The sequence below is a fragment of the Cervus elaphus genome, chromosome 20 (genome assembly GCF_910594005.1).
Source record: "Cervus elaphus chromosome 20, mCerEla1.1, whole genome shotgun sequence".
In the NCBI taxonomy this organism is placed as follows: domain Eukaryota; kingdom Metazoa; phylum Chordata; class Mammalia; order Artiodactyla; family Cervidae; genus Cervus; species Cervus elaphus.
In genome coordinates, this window is record NC_057834.1 from 35737884 (window position 1) to 35753087 (window position 15204).

General features: G+C 39.0%; 1 protein-coding gene across 3 annotated transcripts in view; it reads left to right on the plus strand.

Moving 5' to 3' along the window:
- Positions 1-15204, plus strand: part of FCRL3 (Fc receptor like 3) — a 45186-nt gene that overhangs the window by 16778 nt on the left and 13204 nt on the right. For all 3 annotated transcript variants that reach the window (XM_043878863.1, XM_043878864.1, XM_043878865.1), the window contains 3 exons: positions 37-312; positions 12001-12279; positions 12649-12768. In XM_043878863.1, coding sequence (XP_043734798.1) covers positions 37-312; positions 12001-12279; positions 12649-12768 — 675 coding nt within the window. The remainder of the gene's footprint in view (positions 1-36; positions 313-12000; positions 12280-12648; positions 12769-15204) is intronic.

The following is a 15204-nucleotide window of genomic DNA, read 5'->3' on the forward strand; positions in this document are numbered from 1 at the left end:
ATCAGAGTCCTCTGACAACTCTTTTGTATCTTTCAGTTCCAGTATCTCGCCCTGTCCTCACCCTCACGTCTCCTAGGATGAAGGCTATGGTGGGGGATGTGGTGGAGCTTCACTGTGAGTCCCAAAGTGGCTCTCCTCCTATCTTGTACCGATTTTATCATGAGAATGTCACCCTTGGAAGCAGCTCAGTTCCCTCTGGAAGAGCAGCCTTCAAATTTTCTCTGACTGCGGAACATTCTGGAAACTACTCCTGTGAGGCTGAGAATAGCCTGGGGGTCCAGCGCAGTGACAGGGTGATTCTCAGTGTCACAGGTGAGTAGGATATGCCTACAGCAGTTACAGACAAGAACAGAGTATGTCCTCTCCTTTGGGCTACCTGCTGGTGCGACATTCCCTCAGATGCCTTGTTTTTCTGCCTCTACTGGAGAGTCCTGGGATTCTTTCTTCCGACAATACATTCAGGAACTTAGGCCATTCCTAATGTTTTTCCTACATTTCTTGAGATGATCATATGGTTTGTATTCTTCACTTTATTAATATGGCATATGATGTTGATTGGTTTGCAAATGTTGAACCATCCTTGCATACATGGAATAAGTCCCACTTGATCATAGGGTGCGATCTTTTTAAAGTATTGTTGTGTTTCATTTACTAATAGCTTGTTGAGGATTTTTTGTGTCTATGTTATGTGAGATAATGGCCTATAATTTTCTTTGTCTGGTTTTGGTATCAGAATGCTAGCTTTGTAAAATGTCAGGAAGTAATCTTTTCTCTTCAGTTTTTTAAAAAAATATTTTGAGAAGAATAGGATTTAAATCATTTTTGACTATTTGGTAGAATTTAACCTGTGAAGTCGATGGGCATGAGCTTGAGTAAACTCCAGGAGCTGGTGATGGACAGGGAGGCCTGGCATGCTGCGATTCATGGGGTCGAAAAGAGTCGGACACGACTGAGTGACTGAACTGACTGACTGACTGACTGAACCTGAGAAGTCATCTGATCCTGTGCTTTTTTATTCTTGGGAGTTTTTGATTACTGTTTTCCTCTTTACCAGTGATAGGTCATTCAAATTTCACTTTTTATGGTTCAGTCTTGGAAGGTTGTATGGTTCTAAGAATTTGTCCATTTATTCTAGGTTGCCCAATTTGTTGGCATATCAGTTTAGTTCAGTTGAGTTGCTCAGTCGTGTCCGACTCTTTGTGACCCCATGGACCTCAGCATGCCAGGCCTCCCTGTCATCACCAACTCCTGGAGTCCACCCAAACCCATGTCCATTGAGTTGGTGATGCCATCCAGCCATCTCATCCTCTGTTGTCCCCTTCTCCTCCTGCCCTCAATCTTTCCCAGCATCAGGGTCTTTTACAATGAGTCAGCTCTTAGCATCAGGTGGCCAAAGTACTGGAGTTTCAGCTTCAACATCAGTCCTTCCAATGAACACCCAGGACTGATCTCCTTTAGGATGGACTGGTTGGATCTCCTTGCAGTCCAAGGGACTCTCAAGAGTCTTCTCCAACACCACACTTCAAAAGCATCAATTTTTCAGCCCTCAGCTCTCTTCACAGTCCAACTCTCACATCCATACATGACCACTGGAAAAACCATAGCCTTGACTAGATGGACCTTTGCTGGCAAAGTAATGTCTCTGCTTTTTAATATGCTGTCTAGGTTGGTCATAACTTTCCTTCCAAGGAGTAAGCGTCTTTTAATTTCATGGCTGCAATCACCATCTGCAGTGATTCTGGAGCCCAAAAATATAAAGTCAGCCACTGTTTCCACTGTCTCCCCATCTATTTCCCATGAGGTGATGGGACCAGATGCCATGACCTTAGTTTTCTGAATGTTGAGCTTCAAGCCAACTTTTTCACTCTCCTCTTTCACTTTCATTGAGAGGCTCTTTAGTTCCTCTTCACTTTCTGCCATAATGGTGGTGTCATCTGCATATCTGAAGTTATTGATATTTCTCCCAGCAATCTTGATTCCAGCATATATAACTGTTCATAATATTCTTATATCCTCTGTATTTTTGGACATTCATTGTTATAGCTCCTCTTTTGCTTCTGATTTTATTTATCAAAGCTTTGTTTCATTTTTCTTAGTGAATCTAGCAAAAGGCTTGTCAATTTTTGTCCATCTTTTAAAAGAAGCAGGTCCTAGTTTTTATCAATCTTTTTTATTTTGCTTCTAGTGTATATGTCATTTCTCTTCTAATCTTTATCATTTCCTTCCTCATACTGACTCTGGGCTTTATTTGTTCTTTTTCTAGTTCCTTTATGTGTAAAGTTAGATTTTTTATGTCATATTTTCATTTTCATTTGTCTTCATTTTTTTCATTTCTCCTTTGCTGTCTTGTTGGACCCAATAGTTGTTCCTCAGCATGTTATTTAGTCTTCACATATTTGTGATTTTCCAGATTTCTTTTTGTGGTTGATCTCCAGTTTCATACCACTGTAATCAAGAAAGATGGTTGATATGACTTCAATCTTAAAGTCATTGAGACTTGTTTTGTGTTCCAATATATGGTCAATCATTGAGAAAGTTTCATGAGCAACTAAGTATGTGTATTGTACTGCATTTGAATGGAATGTTCTATATAAATTTATCAAGACTCCCTGGTCTAATGTTTCTTTTAAGGCTGTTATTTCCTTGTTGACTTTTTGTCTGTATGATCTGTTCATTAATATAGGTGAGGTGTTGTAGTTCCCTATTATTATTGTGTCGCTCTCCAATTCTCCCTTTAGGTCTGTTAATAATTGCTTTGTATATTTGGGTGCTGCTATGTTAGCTACATATGTGTTTATCACTGTTTTATCTTCTTGGTGAATTGTCCCCTTTACCATTACATAATATCCATTTTTGTCCTTTGTTACCTTTCTTGGTTTGAGGCCTATTTCATTTAATATGAGTATGACTACACCCACTTTATTTTGGTTGCCATATACATGGAGTATCATCTTCTATTACTCTGTCTAGGCACTCTGTGTCTTTTGATTGGTGAATTCAATCCATTTATATTTAAGGTGATTATTGATAAAGGAGAACTTTAGTGCTGTCCACTTTATCTTTTATTTTCTGGTTGCTCTATATCTCCTTTTTTTCTCCTCTTAAGGTTCTGCATGTCATCTTGGTTTTGTGGCTTTCTATGATATTTTTCTCAATTTCCTCTTTTTTTTTTTTTTGTTTTGTTTTGTATCTCTGCTTTAGATTTATGTTATGTGGTTACCTTGAGGTTTGCATAAAACCTCTCGTAGATAAAGTAGTCCATTTTCTGTATTCTGACCTGGAGAATCCCATGGACAGAGGAGCCTTGGTGGGCTACAGTCCACAGGGTCACAAAGAGTTGGACACAACTGCTGCACACACTGCTAATAGCATTTTATTTTCATTTACCTATGTGAGTTCTATTCATTCCCTCTTCCTTTTTTATGTTTTTGTCTCAAATTATCTCTTTTTATGTTGTGAGATTGCTACCAAATTGAAGTAAGCAATAGTTTTTTGTTTTTTTTTTTGCTTCCTCCTTTTACCTTTATGCTATAATAAAGTATTTAAAGCCTATTCTGAGTTGCAATTTTCTGATTCTACATATAACTTTCTTCAAAGTATTGTGTATTTTTGCCTTTTTGTTTTTAGTAGAGAGCTTCTTTAAACATTTGTTATAAGCAGAACCAGTGTTGATGAATTCCCTCAGCTTTCATTTGTCTGGGAAGAGATTTGTTTTTCCTTCACATATGAATAATAACTTTGCTAGAAAAAATAGTCTTGAGTGACACCTTTTATTTTTCAGTATTTTGAGAATGTCACTCTATTCTCTATTGTCCTGTAGAGTTTCTGTTGAGAAACCTGATCATAGGCTCATGGGGATTCTCATGTAGGTACCATCTTTTTTCCTCTTGGCTGCCTTAAAAATCCTTTCTTTGTCATTGACTTTTGACAATTTTAATATAATATGTCTTGTGCAAGGTCTTTTTGCATTGAGGTAATTAGGTGTTAGCTTCATGAATTTGTATACCCAATTTCTTTCCCAGGTTTGGGAAGTTCTCAGCTATTATTTGTTTAAATATACTCTCTCAGTTATTATTTGTTTAAATATAACTGAGAGACTTCCCCTTCCCCTGTATTCTCCTGGGATACCCCTTACTCTAATGTTGCCTTTTCTAACAGTCATATAGCTTCTGGAGAATTCCTTCATTTTTAAATTATCTTACTTCTCTCTCCTCATATACCTGTAGCATTTCTAAATTTCTATCATCAAGCCTGTTAATTCTCTCTTTCATACAGTCTAATCTATTTCCAAAGCTTTCCAAGGCATTATTCTTAACATTTACTGGGTTCTTCAATTCCAAAGTTTCTGTTTGGCTCTTTTTTTAGAGTTTTAATGTCTCTGGTATTTTTTTCTGTTTGCTAGTTTTATTTCTGAGCTCGTTAGTCTGGCTTTCTGATTTTTCTTGCAGCTTGCTGAGTTTCTTCATGAAAGCCATTTTGAATTCTTTCTCAGTTAGATCATAATATTCTATGACAGTAAGTTTGGTTTCTGGAGAATTGCCATTTTCTTTTTGTGGTACAGCGTTACTGTGATTCTTCACGGTACTTGAGTTTTTCCTACGCTGGTGCCTTTGATGTAGTGTTAGAAATTAGAGGCCTTTCTTTTGTTTTCCAGTAGGTGGTGCTATGGCATAAGTTTTGCTTTCTCACACCTAGGCTTGCTCTGGTTATATTATATTTGGGAGCAGTCACTTTCCATCCTCCCACGTCTCTACAAAAGGTGTGGCTCTGGTATCGCTTCTTGTGTCTCTGGGGTTATTGCCGCTTTGCCCCCGGAAGTGATGCATTATTGTCACCTGGTGCCGCCGGATGGAGGGCTCTTCCCTCATGTCTGGGATCCCCTGAGTCATCGTTTCACCAACGCAGGGAGAAAGAAAGGGTAGGATGGGAGCCAGGGTGAGACTGGCACCTCTGCCTTGCCTCTTGTTGGAAAGTTTGTGGACTCTGATGCTGCGGGTTAAGGGGTAGGGGCCAGAACTGGGTTCATGGGGAACCCATTAAAAAACGAGTAAAGAACTTGAATAGGCATCTCTCCAAAGAAGATACATAAATGGCTCTAAGTACACACACACACACACACACACACACACACACACACACACACACACACACACGCACAAAGCTCAGCATTACTCATTATTAGGGAAATTCAAACCCAAAAAAGCTACAATGATATACTACCTATACTCATTAGGATGGATGCTATTAAAACAAACAAACAAAAAAAAAACAGAAAATAACAAGTATTGGTCAGGATGTGGAGATATTGGAGTCCTTGTGTAATCCTTGTGAGTGATCACATCGTCATGGTTATTTGGGTCATGAAGATCTTTTTTGTATAGTTCTTCTGTGTATTCTTGTCACCTGTTCCTAATATCTTCTGCTTCTGTTAGGTCCATGCCATTTCTGTCCTTTATTGAACCCATCTTTGCATGAAATGTTCCCTTGGTATCTCTAATTTTCTTGAAGAGATCTCTAGTCTTTCCCACTCTATTGTTTTCTTCTATTTCTTTGCATTCAGGACTGAAAAAGGCTTTCTTATCTCTCCTTGCTATTCTTTGGAAGTCTACATTCAGATGGGTATATCTTTCCTTTTCTCTTTTGCCTTCTGCTTCTTTTCTCAGCCATTTGTAAGGACTCCTCAGACAACCATTTTGCCTTTTTGCATGTCTTTTTCTTGGGGATGGTCTTGATCACTGCCCCCTGTACAATGTCATGAACCTCCATCCATAGTTCTTCAGGCACCCTGTCTATCAGATCTAATCCCTTGAATCTATTTCTCACTTCCACTGTATAGTCATAAGGGATTTGATTTAGGTCATACATGAATGATCTAGTGGTTTTCCCTACTTTCCTCAATTTAAGTCTGAATTTTGCAATAAGTAGTTCATGAACTGAGCCACGGTCAGCTCCAGGTCTTATTTTTGCTGACTGTATAGAGCTTCTCCATCTTCGGCTGCAAAGAATATAATCAATCTGATTTCGGTGTTGACCATCTGGTGATGTCCATGAGTAGAGTAGTCTCTAGTGTTGTCGGAAGAGGGTATTTGTTATGACAGTGCGTTCTCTTGGCAAAACTCTGTTAGCCTTTGCCCTGCTTCATTTTGTACTCCAAGGCCAAACTTGCCTGTTACTCCAGGTGTTTCTTGACTTCCTACTTTTGCATTCCAGTCCCCCTATGATGAAAAGGACATCTTTTTTTGCTGTTAGTTCTAGAAGGTCTTGTAGGTCTTCATAGAACCGTTCAACTTCAGCTTCTTTGGCACTAGTGGTTGGGGCATAGACTTGGATTTTTGTGATATTGAATGGTTGGGCTTCCCTGATAGCTCTGTTGGTAAAGAATCTACCTGCAATGCAGGAGACCGCAGTTCGATTCCTGGGTTGGGAAGATCTTTTGGAGAAGGGAAAGTCCACCCACTCCAGTATTCTTGGTCTTCCCTTGTGGCTCAGCTGGTAGAGAATCCGCCTGCAATGTGGAAGACCTAGGTTTGATCCCTGAGTTGGGAAGATCCCCCGGAGAAGGAAAGGCTACCCACTCGAGTATTCTGGCCTGGAGAATTTCTTGGACTGTATTGTCCATGGGGTCGCAAAGAGTCGGACATGACAGGGTGACTTTCACTTCCCTTGGAAATGAACAGAGCTCATTCTGTCATTTTTGAGATTGCACCCAAGTACTACATTTCAGACTCTTCTGTTGACCATGAGGGCTACTCCATTTCTTCTAAGGGATTCTAGCCCAAAGTAGTAGATATAATGATCATCTGAGTTAAATTCAACCATGATGGTCCATTTTAGTTCACTGATTCATAAAATGTCAATGTTCACTCTTGCCATCTCCTGTGTGACCACTTCCAATTTACCTTGATTCATGGACCTAACATTCCAGGTTCCTGTGCAATATTGTTCTTTACAGTATCAGACTTTGCTGCCATCACCAGTCACATCCACAATTGGGCGTTGTTTTTGCTTTGGTGCCATCTCTTCATATTCTTTCTAGAGTTATTTCTCCACTCTTCTTCAGTAGTATTTTGGGTACCTACTGACCCAGGGAGTTCATCTTTCAGTGTCATATTTTTTGCCTTTTCATACTGTTCATGGGGTTCTCAAGGCCAGAATACTGTAGTGGTTTGCCATTCCCTTCTCCAGTGGGCCATGTTTTGTCAAAACTCTCCACCATGACCCGTCTGTCTTGGGTGGCCCTACACAGCACGACTCATAGTTTCATTGAGTTAGACAAGGCTGTGGTCCATGTGATCAGATTGGCTGGTTTTCTGTGATTGTGGTTTTCATTCTGTCTGCCCTCTGATGAATGAGGATAAGAGGCTTATGGGAGCTTCTTGATGGGAGAGACTGACTGTGGGGGAAACTGGTCTTATTCTGATGGGTGGTGCCGTGTTCAGCAAATCTTTAATCCCACTTTCTGTTGATGGGCAGGGCTGTGTTCCCTCTCTGTTGTTTGGCTTGAGGCCAAACTGTCAACCCACACCTCTACCACAGACTGGACACTCACAGGCAAGTCTGGCTCAGTCTCTTGTGGGGACACTTCTCCTTTCTCCTTTCTCCTGGTTCACACAAGGTTTTATTTGTGCCCTCCAAGAGCCTATTTCCCCAATCTTGTGGAAGTTCTGTAATCAAATCCCACTGTCTTCCAAAGTCAAATTCCCTGGGGGTTCCCAGTCCCTTTGCAGGATCTCCAGGTTGGGAAATCTGTTGTGGGTCCTAGAACTTTCTTAACAGTGTGAGAATTTCTTTGGTATAATTGTCCTGCAGTTTGTGGGTCATCTGCTCAATGGCTCTACGGTGGGTCTAATGGTGACCTCCTTCAAGAGGGCTTATGCCACATGCTGCATGACCCAGATCTGCTGCAGCCAGCCAGAGTCCCTGTCCCCGCAGCAGGCAACTGCTGACCCATGCCTCCACAGGAGATACTCAAACTCTCAAAGGCAGCTCTGTCTCAGTCTCTGTGGGGTTTCTGGGTCCTGGTGCACACAAGGTTTTCTTTGAGACCTCTGAGCATCTCTGGCGGGTATGGAGTTTGATTCTAAATGTTGTGTAATTTTGGTGGGAATGTAAAATGATGAAATCACTATTGAGACCCCTATGGAAGCTCCTAAGAAAATTAAAAATAGAGCTACCATATAACACAGAAATTCCACTGGTGAGTTGTTGTTGTTTAGTCTCTAAGTCATATCTGACTCTTTGTGACCCCATAGACTGCATCACATCAGCCTTCTCTGACCTTCACTATCTCCCTGAGTTTGCTCAAACCCATGTCCATTGTGGCAGTGTTGCCATCCAAACATCTCATTGTCTGTCACCCCCTTCTCCTCTTGCCCTTAGTCTTCCCCAGCATCAGGGTCTTTTCCAGTGAGTCAGCTCTTTGAATCAGGTGGCCAAAGTATTGGAGCTTCAGTTTCAGCATCAGTCCTTCCAATGAATATTCAGGACTGATTTCCTTTAGGACTGACTGGTTTGATCTCCTTGCTGTCCAAGAGTCTTCTCCAGCACCACAGTTTGAAAGAATCAATTCTTAGGTGTTCAGCCTTCTTTATGGTCCACCTCTCATATCTGTATATGACTACTGGAAAAACCATAGCTTTGACTATATGGACCTTTGTTGGCAAAATGATGTCTGCTTTTTAATACATTGTCTAGGCTTGTCATTGCTATTCTTCCAAGGAGTAAGCATCTTTTAATTTCATAGCTGCAATTACTGTCTGAAGTGATTTCACAGCCCAAGAAAATGAAATCTGACACTGTTTCCTCATTTTCCCCATCTATTTGCCATAAAGTGATGGCACTGGATGCCATGATCTTAGTTTGTTGAATGTTGAGTTTTAAGCCAACTTTTCCACTCTCCTCTTTCACCTTCATCAAGAGGCTCTTTAGTTCCTCTTCACTTTCTGCCAGTAAAGTGGTATCATTTGCATATCTGAAGTTGTTGATATTTCTTCCAGCAATCTTGATTGCAGCTTGAGATTCATCTAGCTCAGCACTTCATGTGGTGTCCTCTGCATATGAGTTAAATAGGCAGTGTGATAATATGCAGCCTCAATGTACTCCTTTCCCAATTTTGAAGCAGTCCATTATTCCATGTCCAGTTCTAAGTGCTGCTTGTTGTCCTGTGTACAGGTTTCTCAGGAGGCAGGTGATGTGGACTGGTATTTCATCTCATTAAGAATATTTCACAATTTGCTGTGATCCACAAAGTCAAAGGCTTTAGCATAGTCAGTGAAGCAGAAGGAGATTTTTTTTTTTTTTTAATTCCCCTTCTTTTTCTATGATCCAGTGTATGCTGGGAGTTTGATCTCTGGTTCCTCTGCCTTTTCTAAATCCAGCTTGTACATCTGGAAGTTCTTGGTTCATGTACTGTTGAAGCCCAGCTTGAAGGATTTTGAGCAAAATCTTGCTAGCATGTGAAATGAGTGCAATTGTACAGTAATTTGAACATTCTTTGACCTTGCCTTTCTTTGGGATTGGAATGAAAACTGACCTTTTCCAGTTCTGTGGCCACTGTTGGGTTTTCCAAATTTGCAGGCATAATGAGTGCAGTGCGTTAACAACATCATCTTTTAAGATTTGAAATAGCTCAGCTGGAATTCTATCACCTCCACTAGCTTTGTTTGTAGTGATGCTTCCTAAGATCCACTTGACTTCGCAGTTCAGGATGTCTGGCTCTAGGTGAGTGACCACTCCATCATGGTTATCTGGGTCATTAAGACCTTTTTTGTATAGTTCTTTTGTGTATTCTTGCTACATTTTCTTAATCTCTTCTGTTTTTAAGTCCTTGCCATTTTTGTCCTTTATTGTGCCTATCTTTGTATGAAATATTACCTTGGTAGCTCCAGTTTTCTTAAAGAGATCTCTAGTCATCCCCTTTCTATTGTTCTTCTGAATACTGCTCACCCCCCACAAAAAAGAAAAAATTGAAAATATGTTCTCACAAAGACATTTGTATACTCATGTACAGGACATTATTCATAATAGCTAAAACATGGAAACACCCCAGGTGTCCATTAAAAGATAAATGGGTAATCAAAATATGGTATACACTTGACATGGAACTTATTCAGACTTATAAAGAAAGAAAATTCAGATACATGCAACAACATGGATGAATCTTGAGGTCATTATTGTAAGTGAAATAAACCAGTCAAAAGTAACAAATACTATATGATCCCACTTATATAATATATTCAGAGTAATCAAAATCATAGAAATAGAAAGTAGACTGATATTTGTCAGGGGCTGAGGAGAAGGAGCATAGAGACATATTGTTTAATGGGTATGTAATTTCAGTTTTACAAGAAAAATGTTATGGAAATTGATGATGGTGTTGGCTTCACAATGTTATGAAAGTATTTATACCACTTCACTATACACTTTAAAAGTTTATGGTGGAATATTTTAAGGTATGTATGTATATTTTACAGCAATAAAAATTGAATAAAAATATATGAAGTTGTGACATGGGTGAAAAGGCAAACTGAGGTGCACAAACATATAAAGACCCTGAGACCCTTAGCATTTGGCCCAAGTCATTGTATATTGTAAAGGATATACAGAAGGGCAAAACTCAAGCTATCTGTTTGAATTTTACAAAAGCATGACTTGGCATTTCTACCCAAATGAGACCACTGGTGCCATCTGCCTTATAGCCAGCAGATGGTGCATTTTTGAGTTGAATTATCCCCATTCAACTGATTGTCTCCATTACCCCTCTCCTTTACCCTATCTCAGATGCAAAGCTAAGCTCTAGATCCTTGCCAAACTTCTCTTGCCAATGAAGCGCACCATTTGTATCTAAAGCACTGCACACAGCCTGGTTTACCTGGGTTTCCTCACAACTTAACAGAATCAGCAATCTTACAGTTCACATTTCACGTTAATTAATTATTGATGAATAATTCCATATATTAATTTAAAACATAATGATTTTCTGTTTTTCCTGGCTTCCCTATTTCTTAATTATTGATGAATAATTCCATATATTAATTTAAAACATAATGATTTTCTGTTTTTCCTGGCTTCCCTATTTCTATAATCACAAATTAAAATGGAAATCTTTGTTGCTATTTCTGTATCTGGATATTTTGGGGCCAAATATAGATTAATTTACTTATCCACTTATTCACCAATTATTGATAAACTATTACATGCCAAGGCAAAATTCTAGCAGTTGGAAATACAAAAATGAACAAAGAGTTAAGTCCTCATTCTTATGAAGCTTACATTCTATTGGGGGAATCAGATATATAACCATGATAAATAGATAGATACATAGAAAACAGATTGATAGATGTTAGTGCTAATGCTAAGTAGAAAAATAAAACAAGGTAACTGAGTAGAGGATACTTCAAATAGGTGTGGATGTCTAGGTTTAAAGTTAAGTCTCAGAAATTAATAATATGGAGCAAAAAACTTTGCTTCTAGTAATTATTCCTATCAGCAACAGTAGCTAGTATTTATTGAGTGCTTTACATACATGATTCTTACTATTACCTCCACTTTACAAAGGAATAAACTGAGACTTGGAGAAGGTAAAATGTTTTAAAACATCAAGATCACAGGGCTAATAAAGGGCAGTGAAAGTGTTATTCACTCAGCTGTGTCTGACCCTTTGTGACCCCATGGACTGTATGTAGCCTGCCAGGTTCCTCTGTCCATGGAATTCTCTAGGTAAGAATACTGGAGTGGGTAGCCATTCCCTTCTCCAGACCCAGAGATTGAACCTGGGTCTCCTGCACTGCTGGCAGATTCTTTACTATCTAAGACACCAAGGAACTTGAGTTTAAATCCTTTCTCTGCCATTAATAAAGAGCAGAGATGGGATTTAAGTTCAGGTTTTCCTGAATTCCAAGTCCATGCTCCTAGTACTGAACTATGCTGGATATTTCCTTTATTAAATTATTTTGCACTTACTTAACCAAGACTGCTCATAAGCTATGCTGCTTTTTTCAGTTCCAGTGTCCCATCCTGTCATCACCTTCAGTCCTGCTGGGGCCCAGGCTGTGGTGGGAGATGTGTTAGAGCTTCGCTGTGAGGCCCAAAGAGGCTCTCCCCCAATCCTGTACTGGTTTTATTACAAGAATGTCACGCTGGGGAGCAAAGAGGCCCCCTTTGGAGGAGGAGCATCCTTCAACCTCACTCTGATGGCAGAGCATTCCGGAAACTTCTCTTGTGGGGCTGACAATGGCCTAGGGGTACAGCACAGTGAGATGGTGATACTCAGCATCATAGGTAGGTTGGTGGTACCCGGACTACAGGTTACATTTATAGTCAACAAAATATTTCTCCAATAGACTGTACAAATCCTCCCAACGTCAAAGAGTTATTAACATGAAACCAAGGCTTGGGGCTTCTGGAGATTGATACTGATTTTGTGGGGACAGGGGAGGGAAAAGAAATAAATTTTAATGTTAGATTCTGGCAATCACTCTCCCTGTGTTATTATTTTAAAAATACAAATTATACTGGAAATGATTCCAGTTGAGAAATCAGAACCTGGCAAAAACCTGTCCTAATATATAGCTACTCCCCCACCTACATAGTTTTTGTCTGGATGAAATGTATTTGGCACTGAACTCAAATACAGGTCTCTTCACTTAGGACCACCCAGTAACGAAACAACCCTTATCACTGAGGGAGTCACCGCAGGGCTACTGAGCATCCTTGGCCTCGCTGCTGCTGCTGCTCTGGTGCATCACTTCAGGACCCAAAGGAGTTCAGGTAAGTGGCTATATCTTACTCTTCGATGTTGTGACTTTTGCCATTGCTATTATTATTTCGACTTGTGTAGTGTATCCTACAAAGGTTGATTATTCTTTTCCAAGTACTGATCACACAGATTGGCAGAGATAAAAAGGCAGAACAAATTTCTTAAGGAAGTTGTTATTCCATGTGTTTCATTTGAATTTTAAATCAGAGAGTAGAGTTTTGTTTCCATTTAAAAATTAGAAAGTTAAGTATTTACTGTTCCAACCTCAGTCCAAAGCTTACTGAAAATAAAAAGAATGAAAGAGAAAGTCCTTCATCTGTAAAAACAACAGAAATAAACAATAGCCATAGGTACAATCCATAAACTCATATATATTTAAATACTATTTAAATATAGTGATATTTAGATAAAATTAAGAAATTCTGAGAATGAAATTAAAGTTTCAGTTTCTGATTGTTTGTTGCTACTATGTGTGTGTTAGCTGCTCAGCCATGTCCAACTCTTTGTGATCCTGTGGACTCTAGTCCGCCGGGCTCCTCTGTCCGTGGGATCCTCCAGGAAAGAATTCTGGAATGGATCACCAGTTTCTTCTTCAGGGTATCTTCCCAACCCAGGGATTGAGCGGGTCTCCCACCTTACAAGCAGATTGTTTAACTTCTGAGCCACCAAGGAAGCCCCTTGTTGCTAGTATATAGAAATTCAATTGATGTTTCTATATCGGTCTCATATCCTACAACTTTGCTAAGCACACTTATTAGTTCTAGTATTAGTTTTGTCGATTTCATCAGATTTTCTACATAGATGACCAAGTCATCTATGAATAAAGATAATTTTATGCCTTCCTTTCCAATCTTGATTCCTGTTTTCTTTTTCCTTAGTGTACTGCCTAGAACCTCCTGGACAATGTTGAACAGAAGTGTTAAGAGAACATACATCTTTGTCTTGTTCTTGAGCTCAGGGAGGGGAAAGTATTTGAACTTTCACCATTTACGTATGATAATCTTAGCTGTGGATTTCTTGTAGCTACAGTTTATTAGGCTGAAGAAATCCCTACAAATTGTAACTTACTGACAGTTTTTATAGAACAATGACAAATGCTTTTTCTAGGTTGAGAAAATCATATGATTTTATTTTCTAGTCTACTGATACAGATATTGGATTTTGAATGTTAAATGTTGAAACAGTTTTGCATTTCTAGGGTTAACCTTCCTTGGTTATAATTTTTGAATTTGATTTGCTAAAATTCTGTTAATATTTGCACTTATATTCATAAGGGATATTGGTTTGGTAGCTTTATTTCTTGTCATTTCTTTTTCTGGCTGGATGTCAAGGTAATACCCGTTTAGTTATGACCTCCAGAATCCTTCATTCCTCTTTGTATATATACGCATCCACATGGTATCATTTTCTTTCTGCCTAAAGGATTTCTTTTTAACATTTCTTGTAGTATGAGTTTGTTGGTGAATTTGATTGATAGTGTTGCTGAAGTCTTTGATATCTGTACTGATTTTTCTCTTACTTTATTGATTATTGAGAGAAGCATATTAAAATCTTCAACAATAATTGTGGGTTTTTTCATATTTTCTTGCAATTCTATCAGATTTACTTCAAGTATTTTGAAACTCTATTATTTGGTGCACAAATATTTATCCCTGTTATGTGTTTTTGATGAAATGACCACATTATCCTTTATGACTTTATGACCTTGTGACCTTTTTATTCCTGGTGGTATCATTTAACCCTGAAACACTATTTGATATTAACAAAAAATTAATTAATGTTGTATTAACTATAGGGCTTCTCTGGTGGCTCAGATAGTAAAGAATATGCCTGTAATGCAGGAGACCCAGGTTTGATCCCTGGGTTGGGAAGACCACCCTGGAGAAAGGAATGGCTATCCACTCCAATATTCTGGCCTAGAGAATCCCATGGAAAGAGGAGCCTATATTAATATATTTATATCAAATAATATTTCGAGGTAAATTGTACTACCAGGAATAAAAAATTATATAATTAATGTTGGGCTTCCCAGGTGGCTCAGTGGTAAAGAATCTGCCTGCCAAAGCAGGGGACACAAGAGACGTGGGCTCGATCCCTGGGTTGGGAAGGTCCCCTGGAGGAGGAAATGGCAACTTGCTCCAGTACTGTTGCCTGGAGAAGCCCATGAACAGAGGCGCCTGGAGGGTTACAGTCAATGAGGTGACAAAGAGTTGGACACAACTGAGCACGTATGCACATAATTAATGTTAGCTTGATATTTCTTTTTTCCATTCTTTAAAATTTTAACCTATTTGTGCTTCTATATTTAAAGCATATTTTTATAGATATCATATAGTTAATTCTGTTTTTTATCTAATATGGCAGTCTCTTTCTACTTTCTAACTTTAAGAACTTTGACCATTTGCATTAATATGATTGTTGATACAACTAGGTTCCTATGTCTATTA